The following is a 16,171-nucleotide window of genomic DNA, read 5'->3' on the forward strand; positions in this document are numbered from 1 at the left end:
TCAGTAGGAGGAGAAGGAGGTGGAGGAGGAGGAGGCGGAAGAAAGCAAAGTGATACAGAAATCCCCTAATCTATAACTACTTGTGGTAAACGAGTATCCCCAGCTTCGTTTCGAGTGTCGGCTTGTTCAGTTCTTACAAAAAAAGAGAGACACACACGCGAATCTCGCCAACAGTCATTTTTGTGGAGAGAGTCCCCGTGTGATCTGATCAGTGTGCAAGGATCTTGTGATCTAGGATCAATATGAAATAAAATACTGAGGTCGAGAAGTGGTATATAGACCTTTTTACGACACGCCAAATGAACTGCCACAAACGCGAGAGCATAAGCGATTATATTTTCAAGAAGGAATGAAGCAAGAATCGAGTACTATATTGAGAGACTATTTTTTTTAAATACCAGTACGCAACCGCGCATACTAATACGAGTTTAATTCGCCAATCTGTTCATTTTAAGCCAGCGAAATACACATTTTCGTATGAATTTTGATCGATCTATTGTAGGGTTTAAGTGTAGTTTCTTTTAACAGCTGCTTTTGGTGCTAAATCTTGTTATAAGTTCCAATCAACCAATATAATCCAATCAAATCAAATCAAATCAGCCTGGTTTCCCAATCCGATTCGTTCCGACTTGAAGTAGAGAAGAGAAAAACCATGTGATGTTGCAAGGAAGCAAAGCTAGAAACGAATACACCTACCTAAACGATAAAAGAAATCTCCAAGCGATATGCCGTCAGCAATGCTATACGTACATACATATATTATACATAAATATTAGAGATCCTCGCCAGTTAAATGTAAGTTTATGGAAAGTCAGATCAGCGCGTAGAAAACCCCCCCCTTAAACCCCAAGAGAAAGCAGAAGAAAATTGTTTCCCAGTCAACACAACACACCACTCAAATTCTTGAAAGAACAGAAATGAGGATTATGTTGAATGTGTATAGGATAGCATAGCACCCCTACCCTACCCCCTTCCCCTTCCCCCTGTACAATATATGTGTGTGTTGTTCGGTCCCCATTACCTATTATCTATTACTATTACTATTACTACTGTAAGTACGAAAGTTTTAGCATTCTAATGTTTTTTTGCAACCATTTCTATGGGAAACAAATCTCTTATTTTACGTTTAAAATAAAGTCTTAAAATATCTGTGGATCAAGAGAATTTTTTGAATTGGAAAATGTCTAATCAAAGAAAAACAACTGCCTGCCTGATAACAGGATGGATAATGGCTCCTAAAACTGTTCGAAATTGGGGAAAATTACTAAAAGTTCGTCGTTATATTAATCGCAAATGTTGCACAAAAGGAACAGCTGAGTTGAAAGCAACTGAGCATTCGTTCGTCTGAGCTGTGCAGAAAGGCAGTTGCCCCAAGGACCATTGGGTCTATCGACCAAACAATCCGTTGCCATGAATCCCATCAGTTCTTATTTTATATCGAACCGACCAGGCAAAGTATCTGTCGTGGCTGCAAAATCGAAAAGTTTTGGTTAAAAAATGGACTTTATTTTCAAAAAAGAACGCCGCTCCTTTGGGGCACGCGTACAGTTCGAGGACAAGGATGAGGTGGTGTTCAGCGAGAACTCGAATCCCGAGCTGGTGAAGAGCTTCATACTGAAGAACCCGGTCGACCGGGTTACACAATATGCGGGCCAGACGTCGCTGAGCGTGGCCAATACGGAGAGGGCCACGTATAAGAGCACTGGGATAACACACAATGAGGGCGGTTGGCCGAAGGACATCAACATGCACGATCCGGAGCAGACGGTGCGCTACAAGCGCAAGATCGAGAAGGACGAGAACTACATCACGCAGGTGATGAATCTGACCAAGCCCATGGAGCACTATATACACCAGAACAACGCCGTGAACATATACGAGAACTACTTTGAGAACTTGGACCCGGCCCCGCTGCCGGAGCCGTGCAAGTCTCGCACGGTTAATGTTTACCGCGATCCGAACCCGATCAAGGTGCCGGTGAAGCACTTGTCCTGGTCTCCTGATGGCGGCATTAAGATGGCTGTCAGCCACTGCGACATGAAGTTTCAGGGCGACAAGACCGGGCAGAAGTGCAACTCTTACATTTGGGAGGTGGAGAATCCCAATGAGCCATTCCTGACGTTGGAGCCGAAGGTGCCCTGCGTGTGTCTCGAGTACAACCAGAAGGATCCCACCAGCCTGGTGAGTGGCATGTACAATGGACAGGTGGCGGCCTGGGACACACGCCACGGCAAGCATCCGGTCATGATCAGCGAACGTGAGGTGTGCCACCGAGATCCGGTCAACTCGGTGCTGTGGAACAACTCGAAGAGCGGAACCGAGTTCTTCTCCGGTGGCTCCGACGGCCAGGTGTTGTGGTGGGACACGCGGAAGCTCAGCGAGCCACTCGACAGGCTGCTGATGGATCCAGTCAAGAGCGACGAACAGGACCTGTCGCGCTCCTACGGAATTTCGGTTTTAGAGTACGAGACCACGATACCGACCAGATTCATGGCGGGAACCGAAATGGGCATGTTGTTCTCGTGCAATCGCAAGGGCAAAACGCCTACAGAGAAGATCCAAATACGGGTAAGTTCGAGAAGAGTCGTCGCACCCTTAGTTTTCCCTCTATATAGTCTCCGCACTACAGATGATGTGCCACTTGGGTCCCGTGTATGCCATCACCCGGAATCCGGCATTTGTGAAGAACTTCCTCACGGTAGGCGACTGGTGTGCGCGCATCTGGTCGGAGGACTGCCGCGAGAGTTCGATTATCTGGACCAAAAGCAGCAGCTCTATGCTCACCGATGGAGCCTGGAGCTATACAAAGTGAGTTTCGACCCAAGCAGACTAACCTGCCCATCCTTATTCTTCATGCCATTCCAGGGTGTCGCAGTTCTTTATTACGCGCATGGACGGCGTGCTGGACACGTGGGACCTGCTCCAGCAGCAAAACGAGCCGATTCTGACTGTGAAGGTGTGCGATGAGCCGCTTTACTGCGTGCGGACCAACGAGAATGGAAAGTTCGTGAGCTGTGGCAGCAAGCTGGGCGCCACCTTCCTTATCGAGGTCTCCGACAACATGGTGATGTCGGCCAAGAACGACAAGCCCCTGTTGACAGCGGTAGGATCTAGCTAGCACCAATCTATCTACCAAATTGTAATTCTCTAACTGCTGTGCAGATGTTCGAGCGCGAGAACCGCCGCGAGAAAATCCTGGAGGCCAAGTCGCGGGAGAGCAAGCTGAAGGTGAAGGCCAACCACGGCCAGGATCAGGCAGACATAACTATGCTCAATGGAAAGGTCAACATGGCGCCTTTTGCCAGCGCCTGCGAGCAGGCGGCCAGTGAATACTTTGCCGCTGTGGAACAGGAACGCATGCGACGACTGCCCGGTGGCAAGCGTAGGTGAACAAAGCAGCTTCGCCCGCTCTTTGGTTGTGGAATTTTCACTAATCTATCTTTAATTTTCTTTACCTTTCAGAGGATGCGGAGGAGGCTGATGTGTCAGAAGCAGAGAGCTCGAAGCTATAGATCTAAAACACTTAAGATGTAATATATCCATTGTAACACATACATTTTTTTTAATTATTTAAATCTGAACGAAATAAGTGTTGTACAAGACAAGACCGGCTGAAGCAGTAGTTCTTTTGTTCAGGAGCTGAGTCAGTTCAAAGATCAAAAATGTAGGAAATAAATATACAAAGTGATAAATAACTAATTTCTCGTTGGGAGATTTGTTTCCACAACCTTATTAAGTGCTCTTAATTAATTTTCTTGACCCCAAAATCCTATTTTTTTCTAATACTTTACATCGATGCCAGCGATTTATCGCACAATTCCAAAACCATCGATACTATCGGAGTGTCATCGATGTTTGAACTGAGGGCATATGTACTTTCACACGCGGTTTTGTTGAACAATTTGTAAATAAACGTAACAACCTTCGTCAGTTGTAAGTAATTGTAAGTGCGGTTTTTAAAAAAAACTAAAAAAAAGTAGCACCCAATTCAAAAATAAACAGTTCAAAATTCAAGAGGAAAAATAAGAGAACGTGCCAAAATAACACTCGACAACACCATATCTAACAGCTGTGCGTCGGGACTATTTCATAATCCAATCCCCTTCTTATCGCGTTGTAACAACAAATTGGAGTGAAGGGCTAGGGCAGATTAGAATTTCATATGCTATTCCTCCCATTTTCACCGATGCAAACCATTTCAATTGATCCGATAGAGCGTAGTGGAGACACCAACCCTGCAACCTTGCCTTGTTGCACACTGTGTGGCCTACGTGACTCAGAAACAGTTATCAATGGCGCAACGTGCGAGTATACGAAAGTTCAGTGACCAATTTTCTGTGCAGCAGCAGCAGCAGCAGGCGCAACCCCCGAACCCAGACAGCACTTAACGTTCACGCGGCATAGAAGCTAGAAGTTGGCACTCGTTTGAAATCTCTCATTGCTTGATAGTCAGTCTGTTCCTGTTAAATAACAAGTGAATGTATGAATGAGAGAAATAAATAAATATAGACCGGGCGTACTCTCGCACGCGACCATATTATAAATATAATAGTACTGTTCAGTCGTCAGTGATTATCGTATACCTTTTGCTCGCTTTGGCTACAGGGTATTTACAACAAATAACAGCCAACCGTAAATGCAACGAACCTTGGCGCGGCTCTGATTTGAAAGTTGCTGCAAAAAGTGATTCTAAAGGTGGGTTGCGCCTGAGTCATTCGCTTTGTGTTGTCGCTTTGTGTGCTAATTATAAGATTTCGGGTTTTTGTTCCGGTTGCAGTCGGGCAATAGTGGTAGTAGGGGGGCCTGTCCTTCCATTCCATTCGCGTCCGCAGTCACGTACGCCTGTCGAATCACATTGTCTGTAGCTTAGTGTCTGTTCGTTTGCTGAATTTGATATACGCATTTCATTTCTATTTGCTTCCGAAATACGAGAAGCTGATCGCAGACCAGCTAAATTTTTATTTGTTTTAATTTTCTCGTCTCTGCAGCACTATGTTGGACCTGATCCAACCAGGCAGCGAGCTGCTGAGCTCCAGCACAAGCAATATCAACAACAACAACAACAACAATAGCAGCGATATAGTTGTGGTGCGGGCCAAACCGAAGAAGGTGTTCAAGCCAAAGGCTCGCATCAATCGCATTCCCCAGGAGCTGCTCGATGACCCCGTGCTACAGCAGGCCATCGGACGCCTGCCCGCCAACTATAACTTTGAGCTGCACAAGACCATTTGGCGTATACGCGAGATGAAGGCAAAGCGCGTGGCCCTGCAGCTGCCGGAGGGTCTGCTGATGTACGCAATGGTCATTAGCGATATCATCGAGCGCTTCACCAGCGCCGACACCGTCATAATGGGCGACGTCACCTATGGCGCCTGCTGCGTAGATGACTACACCGCCAAGGCACTGGGCGCGGAGCTTCTGGTGCACTATGGCCACAGCTGCCTGATACCCGTTGACCAGACCTGCGGCATCAAAGTTCTTTACATATTCGTGGACATCAAGATCGATCCACTGCACTTCCTCGACTCTGTCAAGCTGAACTTTAAGCCAGAAGTGGGTCAAATAGCCCTGGTCAGCACGATACAGTTTGTGACCACACTGCAGGCCGCCTCAACGGAGCTGAAGGCGGCCGGCTACGATGTGATAGTGCCCCAGGCCAAGCCCCTCAGTCCGGGCGAAATACTGGGATGCACCTCGCCCCAACTGCCGGAAACGACGCAAATGATTATCTATCTGGGAGACGGGCGCTTCCATCTCGAGTCCGCCATGATTGCCAACCCGCTGCTTAAGGTTTGTTCCTTCTTCCCCCTTCCCCCTACACTACCCATTCGGAGGCATACTAAGATTTTCTTTCGTTGTTTCGCGCAGGCCTACAAGTACGATCCGTATGAGAAAAAGTTCACCATTGAGCAGTATGACCACGTTGCCATGCAGGATCTCCGCCTCGGTGCCGTGCAGCGCGCTAAGAAGGCACGACGGATCGGAATCATTCTAGGAACTCTTGGCAGACAGGGCAGCTCAAGAGTACACCGGTTTTTGGAGAAACGACTGCAGGCCAAGGGAATAGAGACCACTACCATCTTGCTGTCGGAGATCTTCCCCCAGAAGCTCGCTTTGTTTGCGGACATTGATGCTTTTGTGCAGATAGCCTGCCCCCGCCTCTCCATAGACTGGGGCTCGGCCTTTAGCCAGCCTCTGCTGAATCCCTACGAACTTTCCGTGGTGCTGGGAGACGTGGAGTGGACGCCTCACAATGCTTCACCGCGCAATAGTGCATATCCAATGGACTTCTATGCCAGTGGCAGCCTTGGCCCCTGGACACCCAACTTCAAACCACCCGCCCTTGGAGAGTGCGAGAACAAGCCCTCCGCCGACTGCTGCGGCCGCTGCACGCGCGCCGAGCTAGAGAAGGACGACTCTGGCAAGGCGGCAGCATTGGCCGATTTGCTGGACTTCAAAAAGGGATAAGCGCTTTGCTTACTCTGACTCTGCCTAGCAGCCACACAGAGCCCTCCATCTCACGCGACCTACTGCTAAGATATTTAGATTTTAAGGTCGTCTGTCCAAATATAATGCTTACCTACTAATTTAGTTAGTACAAATTTGGTTATTAAGGCTTATTCTTTAGATTATTCATGTGTTCAGATCACATTTACATATATATGCTATTTGTGTGTTCTCAATAGTATCTTTCTTAAGTTATATAATTTAGTTGAATTTCTATGTTTATTTCCAATAGCGATGCAATTGTTATAATAACAGCAACAATTTAAAAATTTTTTTAACATTAAAATAATGTTTAAAACAATGCCAAATGTTCAACATCTTAAACGAAAGAAACAACGCGGGATTACCTTTGCATATCATGTTCATCAAGTGATAATATAATTGTCGCATTGTCCAACCCATTACCGTGGCTTGACTTCCTGATATGACGAGCAGGAACGTTCTGAGACGCGGCAAGGGCCTCAGTATATGTACATATACAAATGTGAGTCAGTATATAAAAGCGTCTGTCTTACTTATGCTAGCACTTGTCAGGAAAAAACAAAGATGTTTCCGCAACTGTTTTTTATTCCGTGACATCTTTCTCCTCTCTCACCAACACCAGTGGTGGCTTCCCTTCCCTCCGCACACTATACCAAGAAGAGTGTGTGAGAGAAAGGGAGAGAGCACTCTGCATGACTAAGTGCGTGAGAGAGATAGAGGGAATGAGTAAGCTCGTGGAAGGAAGGAGTAGCGTAGTATATACTAAAATGGCATTTCTTCATTCTGGATATAATGATACGACCTAAACCAGACTCGGCAGTCTGGTAGATGGAGTCATATTCAATGATTATGCGTTGTCACTTTTCTCTGGGATATCACAGAGACGGGCAGACATGTCTTTACACTTTATGGGTTCGGAAACGCTTACCCTAAACTCGTCTATAACCGGGCATAATAACTGGCATTCGAAGCCATTTACTGTCTTCGATTTTAGAGTTTATTTTTGATGGAATATTTAAGAACGGAACAGAACGTATGTATATTTTGTGTTGATAAATTTAATTTTATTGCAACAATATCACGTATATTTACAATATACACAAACAAATATGCTAAACAAATTTGAACTAAACAATTGGCTAGTTGTTTGTATGTACATATGTACAATTAATTGAACTAAAGTTGAATTAGCTAGAATATTGATAGGTCTATATACAATTGAACTATTAAGTTTACTAGAATTTACAATTATTTAATTCTGGCTAGTTGGCTGACACTGCAAGCGCCAAGTGGTTTGAAGCTCTGGAGTTGTTGATTCCATGATGTCTTGGATGGTCCTCGTCCACGTCATCTGCACCTCAGGTCCTGCAGAGTTTCGGCGTGTAGGATCGGATCCAGTTTGCCGGTAGCTGCCTTCGCGTCGGTCCAGGATAGATGTTGACGGTTGGAACTCATCGTTTGCAGTGCAGGTCTACTCCAGGCGGAACATGCGCTTTTATACATACGGATATACGCAGGTAGAAACGACTACGGCGATAAACATTGAAAAGGATATTGCCTTTCTAATGACTTCGACCTTGGGGAAATTGCCGGACCGCAATTCCGTGGAAAAGATAGCCGCGAACAGAACTCGTAATTTTCAAGAAAACCGCTTCTGTCGATAGTAAGGGAAAGATGATGGTAAGTAGGTAGGTAGAGTCCAGATAAAGAATTTCCAATGCATATGTTGTTTGTGTCTTTAACATTTGTTTATGGTTTTATATTATCTTATAAATAGTATAGCCAGGCATATTTTAAGGAAGCTATCCCTAACATGTGTTTGCTCTTAGCATTTTGGGAGTCGCCAGATTATTAAAAAATCTTGTCAAAATTATATTACACAGCATTTAAAATATAAAATGATTTACAATTTACTTAAGAGCTGTCAGGCAACCTTTGAGGAGGCATCCGTTTAAAAATAAATACAAGATAGTAACTCTTGATACACATATTAAATGGTAAATCTATGTTTTTATAAATATTTATGAGTCATTTCCTTAAATTGCTTTTGTACATCTAGTCAGTCGAATTTTCCTTTTGACTCAGTTTTCTTAGCAGTACCAACATTAACTTTTTAAATGTATACTTACATATATTTGATCTTATATTTTACTTGTTGCCATTCGATTCTTGTTTCCGCAGAATACAGTTTCCTCGAATTGTTTCCTTAAGATTTTGAATTACATTGAGTAGCTTCTTGCGTTCGTCTTTGAGAAAGAAGACCTCACGTCTTAGGGAGGTCCTAAAAATATACAAGATTGTAGCTATGGTCTATAACACGGTATATAACGTCTTACACTTCATGCTCCAAATGCCTTACATAGGTGTTATCTTCTGCATGGATTATCTCCACATCTTCTATGGAGTTTGTGCTTTCAGCTAGTTCTAGTTGGTAATGTATTTGGTCTTCCGAATCGTCCGGTTCTTCAGCTTGTTGGTTTGGTGCATTTCCCACAAATTCGATGAGCTCTTCCTCTGCATTTTCCACACCCAGGTGGCTCCGACTTGCCGAGCTCTCATCCAGAGTCTCCAAGCCAGTGGTATAATCACACATCTCAACTTCTATGATCTCATTGGCACTTTCAATTAGCGAATATGGGAGTCCACTGAAACTCTTGGCGTATTCCTGAGGGTCGTAGCTGTTTTTATTTTTGGTTCTGCTGCGCCTCTTTTTCTTGGATGGTTCTATTCTTGGCACGGGTTGGGTTCCCTTGATGGTGGGAAATGAGCCCGGCTTTAGTTTGGTTGGATTCTTCCGCGTGAACCCAAGCTCATATTGCATATTTCTTTCGAAATCTTCCGACTTGAAGTGCTCGTTGCAAATGCAGGCTGTTTGAAAAGGCATAAATGATTATTTTTCGTCAACTTTGGAGGATAAAGAATACCTGTTGAAGGGTTTATTCCATCCCGCTCGCAAAACTCGATCCATTTTTGAAGCTGGGTATTATCTTTCGGAAAATGAAAATAGCGCCACTTTTTTCTGTTTTCATTGCGATTGTTATTTCCACAATTTTTCACAGCGCAACGCATTTCGAATTGGATTTGATTTGCAAATAAAATTGTTAGATGCTTTATTTACAACCAGCTGATTACCGTGTCACGACTACTGTGGTTCGAAACTTGGCTAATTGTCGTACTCTACTTCACTTCAAGTCTGGTGTGCCTACTCAGCTGCCTACTCGACTGTAAAACCAAACTAAACTGAGACATACATACATATGTATATACCTCTCACTGCCACTGCATACTTTCCTATACGGATTTTACATTCGATCTTGCTGTCTGAATTTGAGGTGCAGTGGAATACGACCATCAGTGAATAAAAAACCCAGAAACTCTATAATATCAATTATTGAACAATGACATTTTTTATTCTGTTTTATTTACTTTACATTCGCATTTATAAACTATGGTTTTGGAAGCTGATACTGTTTCTGTAAACAAATTGCAGTGCAGTCAACTATCGATATACACGGCACTCAACAACACCTATTAAACAGCTGCTCAAGATTTGTTGTTTTGTTTATACTGGCTGTATTATATTTCAAATTATGTTAAAAAGTAGCAATATTAATAGGTAATGCAATGCATTGATTTAAGCCTTAACATTAACGGGTAATATTCCACTGCAGCGTCATCAATGAGCAGCTCGCTGCCGGTCAGACAGCCAGTGACCAAAGGAACCACCTGAATTCCAATAAGAATTCAACATCCGACCATTCCACCTGTTGGCAAGGAAACAATCAGGATGCTTTGGGTGTCAGTCTTGCCGCAGTGCAACTGTCCGCTGGGGTGCTCCAAATAGCAGAGCCCCCGCTGGACCGTGTGCGCAGCCAGCTGAGGGAACTGATGTAAGTAGTGTCATCTCGGAGTCCGAAGTTTTCCCGTTCCATTAATGATGAATGTCTGATTTTCCGTGTCAGTGGCAAGCAAAACAAGATCTATATCGACCTGTCCAAGGAAAAGTACAAGCTAGACTGCAGTGAAGTAGCAAAGTTAAATGATATGGTAAGTCGGGGATGAAATCACTTTGTGGGAATCAAACTTAACACAAGATACAAGATACTCTAATGATATACAGGGTGTCCCGCTATGTAAACAGCGAACAGCTTTGAAAGAAAACAACCGATTTTCAAAAATGAGGTATTTTTATTTAATTTGGTCCTTTACAATTTATTCAGACAGAATTGTTTGATTTACAGTTGTGCATGGCACAGCGTCTTGTTGAAACCAGTAACCGGTCAGACCTTTTTCACGAATTCCGTATTGTACAGCGTAAACTCTTCAGTTTTTACGCGTTTGTTAAGCGATCCATGGCTAAAATTGCACTGAATCAACGTTTCCAAAACTGGTCTACTCAAGTTAATCGGTTCAGAAATGTCAAAGTCATTAGATATTATTCGACATAGGGCCATAAAAGATGGCACACCCTGTACATATATTTAATTAATTGCTAATCGGAAGCACATTGGCATATGTCTTATACAAGGTACAATGTTCTGCAGTCTGTTCCATGGGTTTTACACACATCGTTTAATCCATAAATCAGTCCCAAGAGGCTCGCTAGCAAAGGCACAATGGTATGGCATTTTGCAATAGAGCTTAAGCATTAGGCTGTTCGGCCAACAAGACTGAACGAAATCTTATCACTGGCCATAGGCAAATGGCAATAGTCTAGTGGTGCAATCTTATCTTAAGGAAATCTACGAAACAAAGTAATAGCTTTTGTAAACTGGGTTCATTTATGATCCCTTACTTTGTATGTACCAGATGAACGACGTGAAGCGCTACAAGGAAAAGCTGACGCGAGTCAAGAGGGAGATGCAGGGTATCTACCAACGTACCAAAGAGTTGAAGGTAAAAAACCATTTTTATTGGTGCATAAAAACGTAAAAAGAGAACAAAAGAACAAAAACACATGCAAGATCTCCACTTTAATTTTTATTATCTTTGAATTTCCGATTGCAGAAACGCGCCGCCAACGTGGCGGCATGCAAACAGCGTGATTACCAGCGCAAGCTCGAGAGGCAGCAGCACGAGGAGTCGCTCATTGGCGGCCAGAAGACGCAGTAGAACAGCGACCGCTTGGCAGCGTGCAATTTAAAATAATATTTGGATTTTTCCATTAATAACTATCTAAGTACTAAATACACAAACAACAGTAGAACAAAAGTTGGACCATTTGGAAAAACATATTAATAATTATTTGTATAAGTGTTATGCAGCGTGTATCTGCTACGATACGTTGGAAATTATTATATTTCTTGACTGTAATTTAGGTATAATTAAGTAAATACTTTGGAGATTTCGCAAGAACAAAGCCACATGCACGCAGAGCGAGGCCAGCGCCATGAGCCAATCGAATACATTTAGCTATCAATATTAAATAATATAATCATATGTTAAACATTAAGATCGAGAGTGTGAGAAGCAATATTTAAACATTCACAGCGCCAAAAGCAGCGGCTTATTTATACTTAAATTTATAGTAAAAGTTGATCAAAAAAATGTAACACATGCATCAGCCTGCTGCACTTGTAATTCTACAATTAATTAAGAATTTTCACACTGAATCTAAGGGTAAGGTAAATGAGGGGAGTGTTTGTTTTTTTGTGAGTACACAGCATGCTCGTCGGGAGGGTTGGGGTGTGTGATTGGTTTCACATTTGTATAACTACTAAACTACAGCACGTTTACAATACATTACAATCATCAAACAACATCCATTGAACATGCAGCATCAGAGGTGGAAAGATGTCGGAGTGGAGGATTCAGCGGAACAGTAGAGGTGTGCCTCTTTATCGGTTCTTGTAGGTGGTGTAGATGGTGGTACGATCTTCTTAGCTAACTCTACTATACTCCTGATCATTCAGCATGTGCATTGCATCTGTCGGTGCGAGATATTTGACAGTGCCTAAAAGTATCAGAACGTTTATTAGTTAAGCAATAAAATGTAAGGAAAAATAGAAATTTAATAATCAGAAATGAGATTCGATTCGAATGGTATTCAAATTGTTATTTTTTTGTTTCGTTTCGTTGGGTTTTGTTTTTTTTTTTTTGTTTTGTTTATTGAGTTACAATATCCAATGGCCATTTATTTAAAATTAAAAGATCATCTCGATGATCGTGTAAGTTCATTTCGAGCAATATCATGTAACGCTTCTTGTCTGCGCCTGAGAGAGCGTCTATATGTAGTCTAGTAAATTGCATATATGGCGGATTTACAGAGGAAATCAATACGTTTTTGTAGCTTCATTCAAGTCGATACAAATGTTAAGCACTTTTGCCACATTTTCGGTAGCGTCTATCATCTATGCTATACTTTAGTATAGCTCATGCTTAATACTTTTATAAATTCATAGAGCTAACATCTAAGGGTCCCCGCTTGATCTGTTCATCAACTCAGATCGACATCGCTGAACCCGTCATTGTCTTTCTTAATTGAGCGGTCTTCAGTGTCTTTTGGCTTAGCTGCTTCCGAGGATGAAGATGCGGAGGCGGAACCGGAAGAGACCCTACCCTTACCGTTTTCATCTGTGCTGCCATTGCGCTGCAGGAACATCTGAACGGAGACATGGACAACGAATATGATGAAGGCGGCAATGCCGAAGATCTCGAAAGTGGTTCGAGGATCGGCGTTGAATAGTATGCCACCAATCAGGCTTCCCATGGAGACGCCAACGCCCTCGAATATAGCACCAACCAGACTCTGTAGAAGGCAGTGGAGTGTTAGAACCATTTCTGACCACAATGATCGATTGTACATACCTGCATGGTTGCCTCAGTGCCGGGTGGCGCAACAATGCTGGCATAGGAGGCCATGGTGGCGTAGAACAAGCCAAAGGTGACGCCATTTAGCAGCTCTATGGGCAGTATGTACCAGGGGTTCTGCAGCATAGAGTACAAAATAAAGCGCACCCCGAAGCCGAAGAGCACCAGGCTCATGGCATTCACGTGCCCGATCCGCTTCAGTATCCAGCCCGACAAGAAGAAGAATGGCAGCTCGCCGCCAAAGCATTGGATGGCCATGACAAGGCCTTGCAGTGTCTTGATGGAGGTGCCGCATCCCATGAACTGCTTGTCCAGAATCTCCAGATACATGAGTAGAAAGTTCCAGATCAGCGCCGTGCCGAAGCCAATGGCCACGCACCACAGAAAGAAGATCACACAGCGCAGAGAGAGGAACATCTGGCCAACATCCTTCACTATGTTGGAAGACAAGTGTGTTTGGGTGACCTGGAATAGAGAAAGGATCGTTAGAAACGGATCTGTACGGGGGAGACTGAAACTCACCTTCAACTTTGAGGAGGCAAGGACGTCGAAGCCCATTATGACTAGCGCCATCCAGAACACAGCCGTGTAGTTCTTGTTCACATTGTCGACCGACATGTGGTCTACCAGGACGCCAGCAAGTAGCGCAAAGATTCCCCATCCAAGCGAGCCGCACAGCCGCTGCTTCCCATACAGATGATGGCGTTCGCCCAGGATGCCAAAGCAAATGGCATCGCCAATGCTCACCACCACTGCCATGCCGATCCAGCTCATTATCAACATGCCGAAGAAGAACCAGAACTGGGGCTGAGCCATTGCGCTTCGCGTGTCAATCACTGGACTTTCAGAGAGTTGCTCCTTCAGGTAGTCGTCGTGGCAGTCCATGCGGCAGCTGGCGTTGAAGTACTGCTTTCCCGCCGGACAATAGAGCGGTACGCTTTGGCCTGCAACTACGCCATGATCTTGTGGAACCATGAAGAACAGGCAGTCACCTTCCTCGACAACGTCCTTCATGTTGATGCTAGTGCCGAAGTCCAGCTGCGGATTGGTGCGATTCGCCGCACAGTTTTCCGTTTGATTCTTTAGCCAGTCCTCGCACACAATGTCCCACATGTAGGGCTGGGCATCGCACTCCAAGTCGCAGGTGAGTGTCCGATTTCCGTAGAACGATTCCATATTCTTCTCCACGCACGCACCGTGCTCGGAACAGTGTCTAATGCTCGACACGCCTGCATGGCAATGGAACTGGACCTCAGGCAGGGGCTTGTCTATGCTGGGTACAAACATGATCAAAAAGAACGCGATACCAGTGATCACTTGTCCACAGAGGAATAGCAATCGATGGCGATGGTAGCTGCAATGGGAATTGAGATACTTGTTAGTTGTTACCGAGTCAACGAAAGGAAAAGTTTCTCTATTTACCGATCTGCAAGGTAGCCAAAGAGCGGCTTTGCCAGCATTCCAATTATGGGCAATATCATGTACATTGTCCCCACCACCACCGGGGAATAGCCCAGCTGGTGGGCCAGAGTCGGCATAAAGGGTACAACGGGTGCGGTGCCTGGAACGAGAACATCAGAACAGATAGTGAAATAGGAACAGAGCCAAATATTATAAGTGATTAGCGATTGGAGGAGGGAAGAGATGTGTGTCGGAGCTGATAAGTAATTCCTAATGTACATAGGCGTATTCATATTTATGCAGCTAAACCTGATATTCTATGTACATATTGCCTGTACGGCCATGTAGGGCGGCGTAAACGGGTGTTTGCTCGCATGTTTGATAAGTTAAGAAAAGTGCACCGTAAACAAGTGGAATTAGACAGGCGTCTGCCGTTTGTCGTTTATTTCGTCGAAGTGGAATTAAATGTTAATTGAATTAAAAAAGTAAAAGCGAAACATTAATTGCTGAAAGTGGTTCGGCTGTCGACGGGTCTTAACTTTTGAATGGGCATCGAATGGGATGGGCGCACACGCCAGCGACAGGCGACAGGCGACAGGCGACAGGGACAGCGGCTGTCCACTCTCATTGCCCTGCCCTACCTCGACACAATTGGCGTTTTCCGTGTGGCCTGGCCTATACTTTTGAAATAGTAGACAGTAGACAGTATTGCGGTGTTTATTTCCCATTTGGGAGGAATGTTATCGCCTGTCTGTGTTTACCCCACCAGAGAGTATACTAATTTTAGTGAACTTTTTTGTTCGCACGTACAGAATAACCATAAAAGATAACCATCAAGATGGCATCTACCTCGCTACCAAAGAATTTTGGAATTGGAGTTGATGGATCGGTTCTCTATCATTGTCGCATATATTTAAAGCAATCGACTGTCAATTAGTCACATTTATTGCTTAGATCAGAGTGGAATTTCTTTCCACAGTTTTTATTTCATGTGTCTGTCCCCAAAGAACGCAACTGTTCTGCGTATACTCTGATTGAATAGCGTGATTCCAATCGAACGAAACGCTCTCACTTTCGCAGTAGAACGAAGCGTTCTTCATCAGATATTAATCAAACATAGAGCAATATGCATTAGCTTATCGGGAAAGGAGAACGTTACCCATTGTTTAGTGGACAATCTGTTTGCTCTGACAAGTGCGCTATCACGCTGCTTGGCCAGCCTTATCTGCACTTTGGCCGCGAGGTTCAATGTGACTTTTACCCTTCCAAAATCTGAATTCCGCATGACAGGGGCTTTGTATGCGCGGGAGCACCTGCCGCTTGGCAGCATACTACTTAAATTAATGACTATCTGACTTTTGGGGGATGTTAATGGGTTAAGTGGGACAGGGCGGGATGGCCACTCACCGGCATTAAACAGAAAGTAATGCGCCTTCATCGGCAGCAGCTCCTTATCGATGTTCGGCTTCAT

The 16,171-nt window shown here is 44.2% G+C and overlaps 5 protein-coding genes across 10 annotated transcripts; 3 read left to right on the forward strand and 2 right to left on the reverse strand.

Moving 5' to 3' along the window:
- The first annotated feature begins 1,497 nt into the window (after positions 1-1,497).
- On the forward strand, positions 1,498-3,481 carry LOC6602800 (dynein intermediate chain 3, ciliary). The gene is made up of 5 exons (XM_002027815.2): positions 1,498-2,568; positions 2,630-2,808; positions 2,866-3,103; positions 3,163-3,386; positions 3,463-3,481. Exons 1-5 carry the CDS (start codon positions 1,498-1,500, stop codon positions 3,479-3,481), a joined length of 1,731 nt encoding a protein of 576 aa, XP_002027851.2.
- Positions 3,482-3,906: 425 nt separating this feature from the next.
- LOC6602801 (2-(3-amino-3-carboxypropyl)histidine synthase subunit 1) lies at positions 3,907-6,808 on the forward strand. 3 transcript variants are annotated; one of them, XM_026991990.1, is made up of 3 exons: positions 3,907-3,943; positions 4,989-5,790; positions 5,869-6,808. In XM_026991990.1, the coding sequence occupies exons 2-3, from the start codon at positions 4,993-4,995 to the stop codon at positions 6,466-6,468; spliced, it is 1,398 nt and encodes a 465-aa protein (XP_026847791.1). In that variant the 5' UTR covers positions 3,907-3,943; positions 4,989-4,992; the 3' UTR covers positions 6,469-6,808. The 3 variants fall into 3 exon arrangements, with proteins under 3 accessions (XP_026847791.1, XP_026847792.1, XP_002027852.1); XM_026991991.1 differs by having other exon boundaries at positions 3,918-3,933; XM_002027816.2 differs by lacking the exon at positions 3,907-3,943 and adding an exon at positions 4,228-4,695.
- Positions 6,809-7,610: 802 nt separating this feature from the next.
- Positions 7,611-9,558, reverse strand: LOC6602802. Of its 2 annotated transcripts, XM_002027817.2 has the most exons (4): positions 9,414-9,558; positions 8,826-9,357; positions 8,619-8,770; positions 7,611-8,143 (listed from the first exon to the last, which is right to left on the reverse strand). In XM_002027817.2, exons 1-3 carry the CDS (start codon positions 9,556-9,558, stop codon positions 8,638-8,640), a joined length of 810 nt encoding a protein of 269 aa, XP_002027853.2. In that variant the 3' UTR covers positions 7,611-8,143; positions 8,619-8,637. The 2 variants fall into 2 exon arrangements, with proteins under 2 accessions (XP_002027853.2, XP_026847858.1); XM_026992057.1 differs by lacking the exon at positions 7,611-8,143 and having other exon boundaries at positions 8,359-8,770.
- Positions 9,559-10,040: 482 nt separating this feature from the next.
- On the forward strand, positions 10,041-12,041 carry LOC6602803 (biogenesis of lysosome-related organelles complex 1 subunit 6). Of its 2 annotated transcripts, XM_002027818.2 has the most exons (5): positions 10,041-10,105; positions 10,161-10,379; positions 10,452-10,536; positions 11,299-11,385; positions 11,497-12,041. In XM_002027818.2, exons 1-5 carry the CDS (start codon positions 10,080-10,082, stop codon positions 11,599-11,601), a joined length of 522 nt encoding a protein of 173 aa, XP_002027854.1. In that variant the 5' UTR covers positions 10,041-10,079; the 3' UTR covers positions 11,602-12,041. The 2 variants fall into 2 exon arrangements, with proteins under 2 accessions (XP_002027854.1, XP_026847818.1); XM_026992017.1 differs by lacking the exons at positions 10,041-10,105; positions 10,161-10,379; positions 10,452-10,536 and adding an exon at positions 10,664-11,108.
- On the reverse strand, positions 11,749-16,171 carry LOC6602804 (major facilitator superfamily domain-containing protein 6-like protein A). 2 transcript variants are annotated; one of them, XM_026992016.1, is made up of 6 exons: positions 16,108-16,171; positions 14,722-14,860; positions 13,822-14,653; positions 13,297-13,764; positions 13,054-13,237; positions 11,749-12,442 (listed from the first exon to the last, which is right to left on the reverse strand). In XM_026992016.1, the coding sequence occupies exons 1-6, from the start codon at positions 16,169-16,171 to the stop codon at positions 12,369-12,371; spliced, it is 1,761 nt and encodes a 586-aa protein (XP_026847817.1). In that variant the 3' UTR covers positions 11,749-12,368. The 2 variants fall into 2 exon arrangements, with proteins under 2 accessions (XP_026847817.1, XP_002027855.1); XM_002027819.2 differs by lacking the exon at positions 11,749-12,442 and having other exon boundaries at positions 12,581-13,237.

Source organism: Drosophila persimilis, unplaced genomic scaffold, assembly GCF_003286085.1.
Source record: "Drosophila persimilis strain 14011-0111.01,24,50 unplaced genomic scaffold, DperRS2 tig00000700-arrow-arrow-pilon, whole genome shotgun sequence".
Lineage (NCBI taxonomy): Eukaryota > Metazoa > Arthropoda > Insecta > Diptera > Drosophilidae > Drosophila > Drosophila persimilis.

Excerpts from the sequence above, each read along its gene's own strand:
- LOC6602803 (XM_002027818.2), top strand. The coding sequence starts at position 10,080 with ATGTTAAAAAGTAGCAATATTAATAG. Across the intron at positions 10,106-10,160 it reads AAAAGTAGCAATATTAATAG|CGTCATCAATGAGCAGCTCG; the intron begins GTAATGCAATGC and ends ATTCCACTGCAG. Across the intron at positions 10,380-10,451 it reads AGCCAGCTGAGGGAACTGAT|TGGCAAGCAAAACAAGATCT; the intron begins GTAAGTAGTGTC and ends TTTCCGTGTCAG.
- LOC6602804 (XM_002027819.2), bottom strand. The coding sequence starts at position 16,171 with ATGAAGCCGAACATCGATAAGGAGCTGCTGCCGATGAAGGCGCATTAC. Across the intron at positions 14,861-16,107 it reads TTACTTTCTGTTTAATGCCG|GCACCGCACCCGTTGTACCC; the intron begins GTGAGTGGCCAT and ends TTCTCGTTCCAG. Across the intron at positions 13,238-13,296 it reads GCACTGAGGCAACCATGCAG|AGTCTGGTTGGTGCTATATT; the intron begins GTATGTACAATC and ends TGCCTTCTACAG.
- LOC6602800 (XM_002027815.2), top strand. The coding sequence starts at position 1,498 with ATGGACTTTATTTTCAAAAAAGAACGCCGCTCCTTTGGGGCACGCGTA. Across the intron at positions 2,569-2,629 it reads CAGAGAAGATCCAAATACGG|ATGATGTGCCACTTGGGTCC; the intron begins GTAAGTTCGAGA and ends TCCGCACTACAG. Across the intron at positions 3,104-3,162 it reads ACAAGCCCCTGTTGACAGCG|ATGTTCGAGCGCGAGAACCG; the intron begins GTAGGATCTAGC and ends ACTGCTGTGCAG.
- LOC6602802 (XM_002027817.2), bottom strand. The coding sequence starts at position 9,558 with ATGCGTTGCGCTGTGAAAAATTGTGGAAATAACAATCGCAATGAAAAC. Across the intron at positions 9,358-9,413 it reads TGGAATAAACCCTTCAACAG|CCTGCATTTGCAACGAGCAC; the intron begins GTATTCTTTATC and ends CTTTTCAAACAG. Across the intron at positions 8,771-8,825 it reads AGGCATTTGGAGCATGAAGT|GACCTCCCTAAGACGTGAGG; the intron begins GTAAGACGTTAT and ends GTATATTTTTAG.
- LOC6602801 (XM_026991990.1), top strand. The coding sequence starts at position 4,993 with ATGTTGGACCTGATCCAACCAGGCAGCGAGCTGCTGAGCTCCAGCACA. Across the intron at positions 5,791-5,868 it reads TTGCCAACCCGCTGCTTAAG|GCCTACAAGTACGATCCGTA; the intron begins GTTTGTTCCTTC and ends TGTTTCGCGCAG.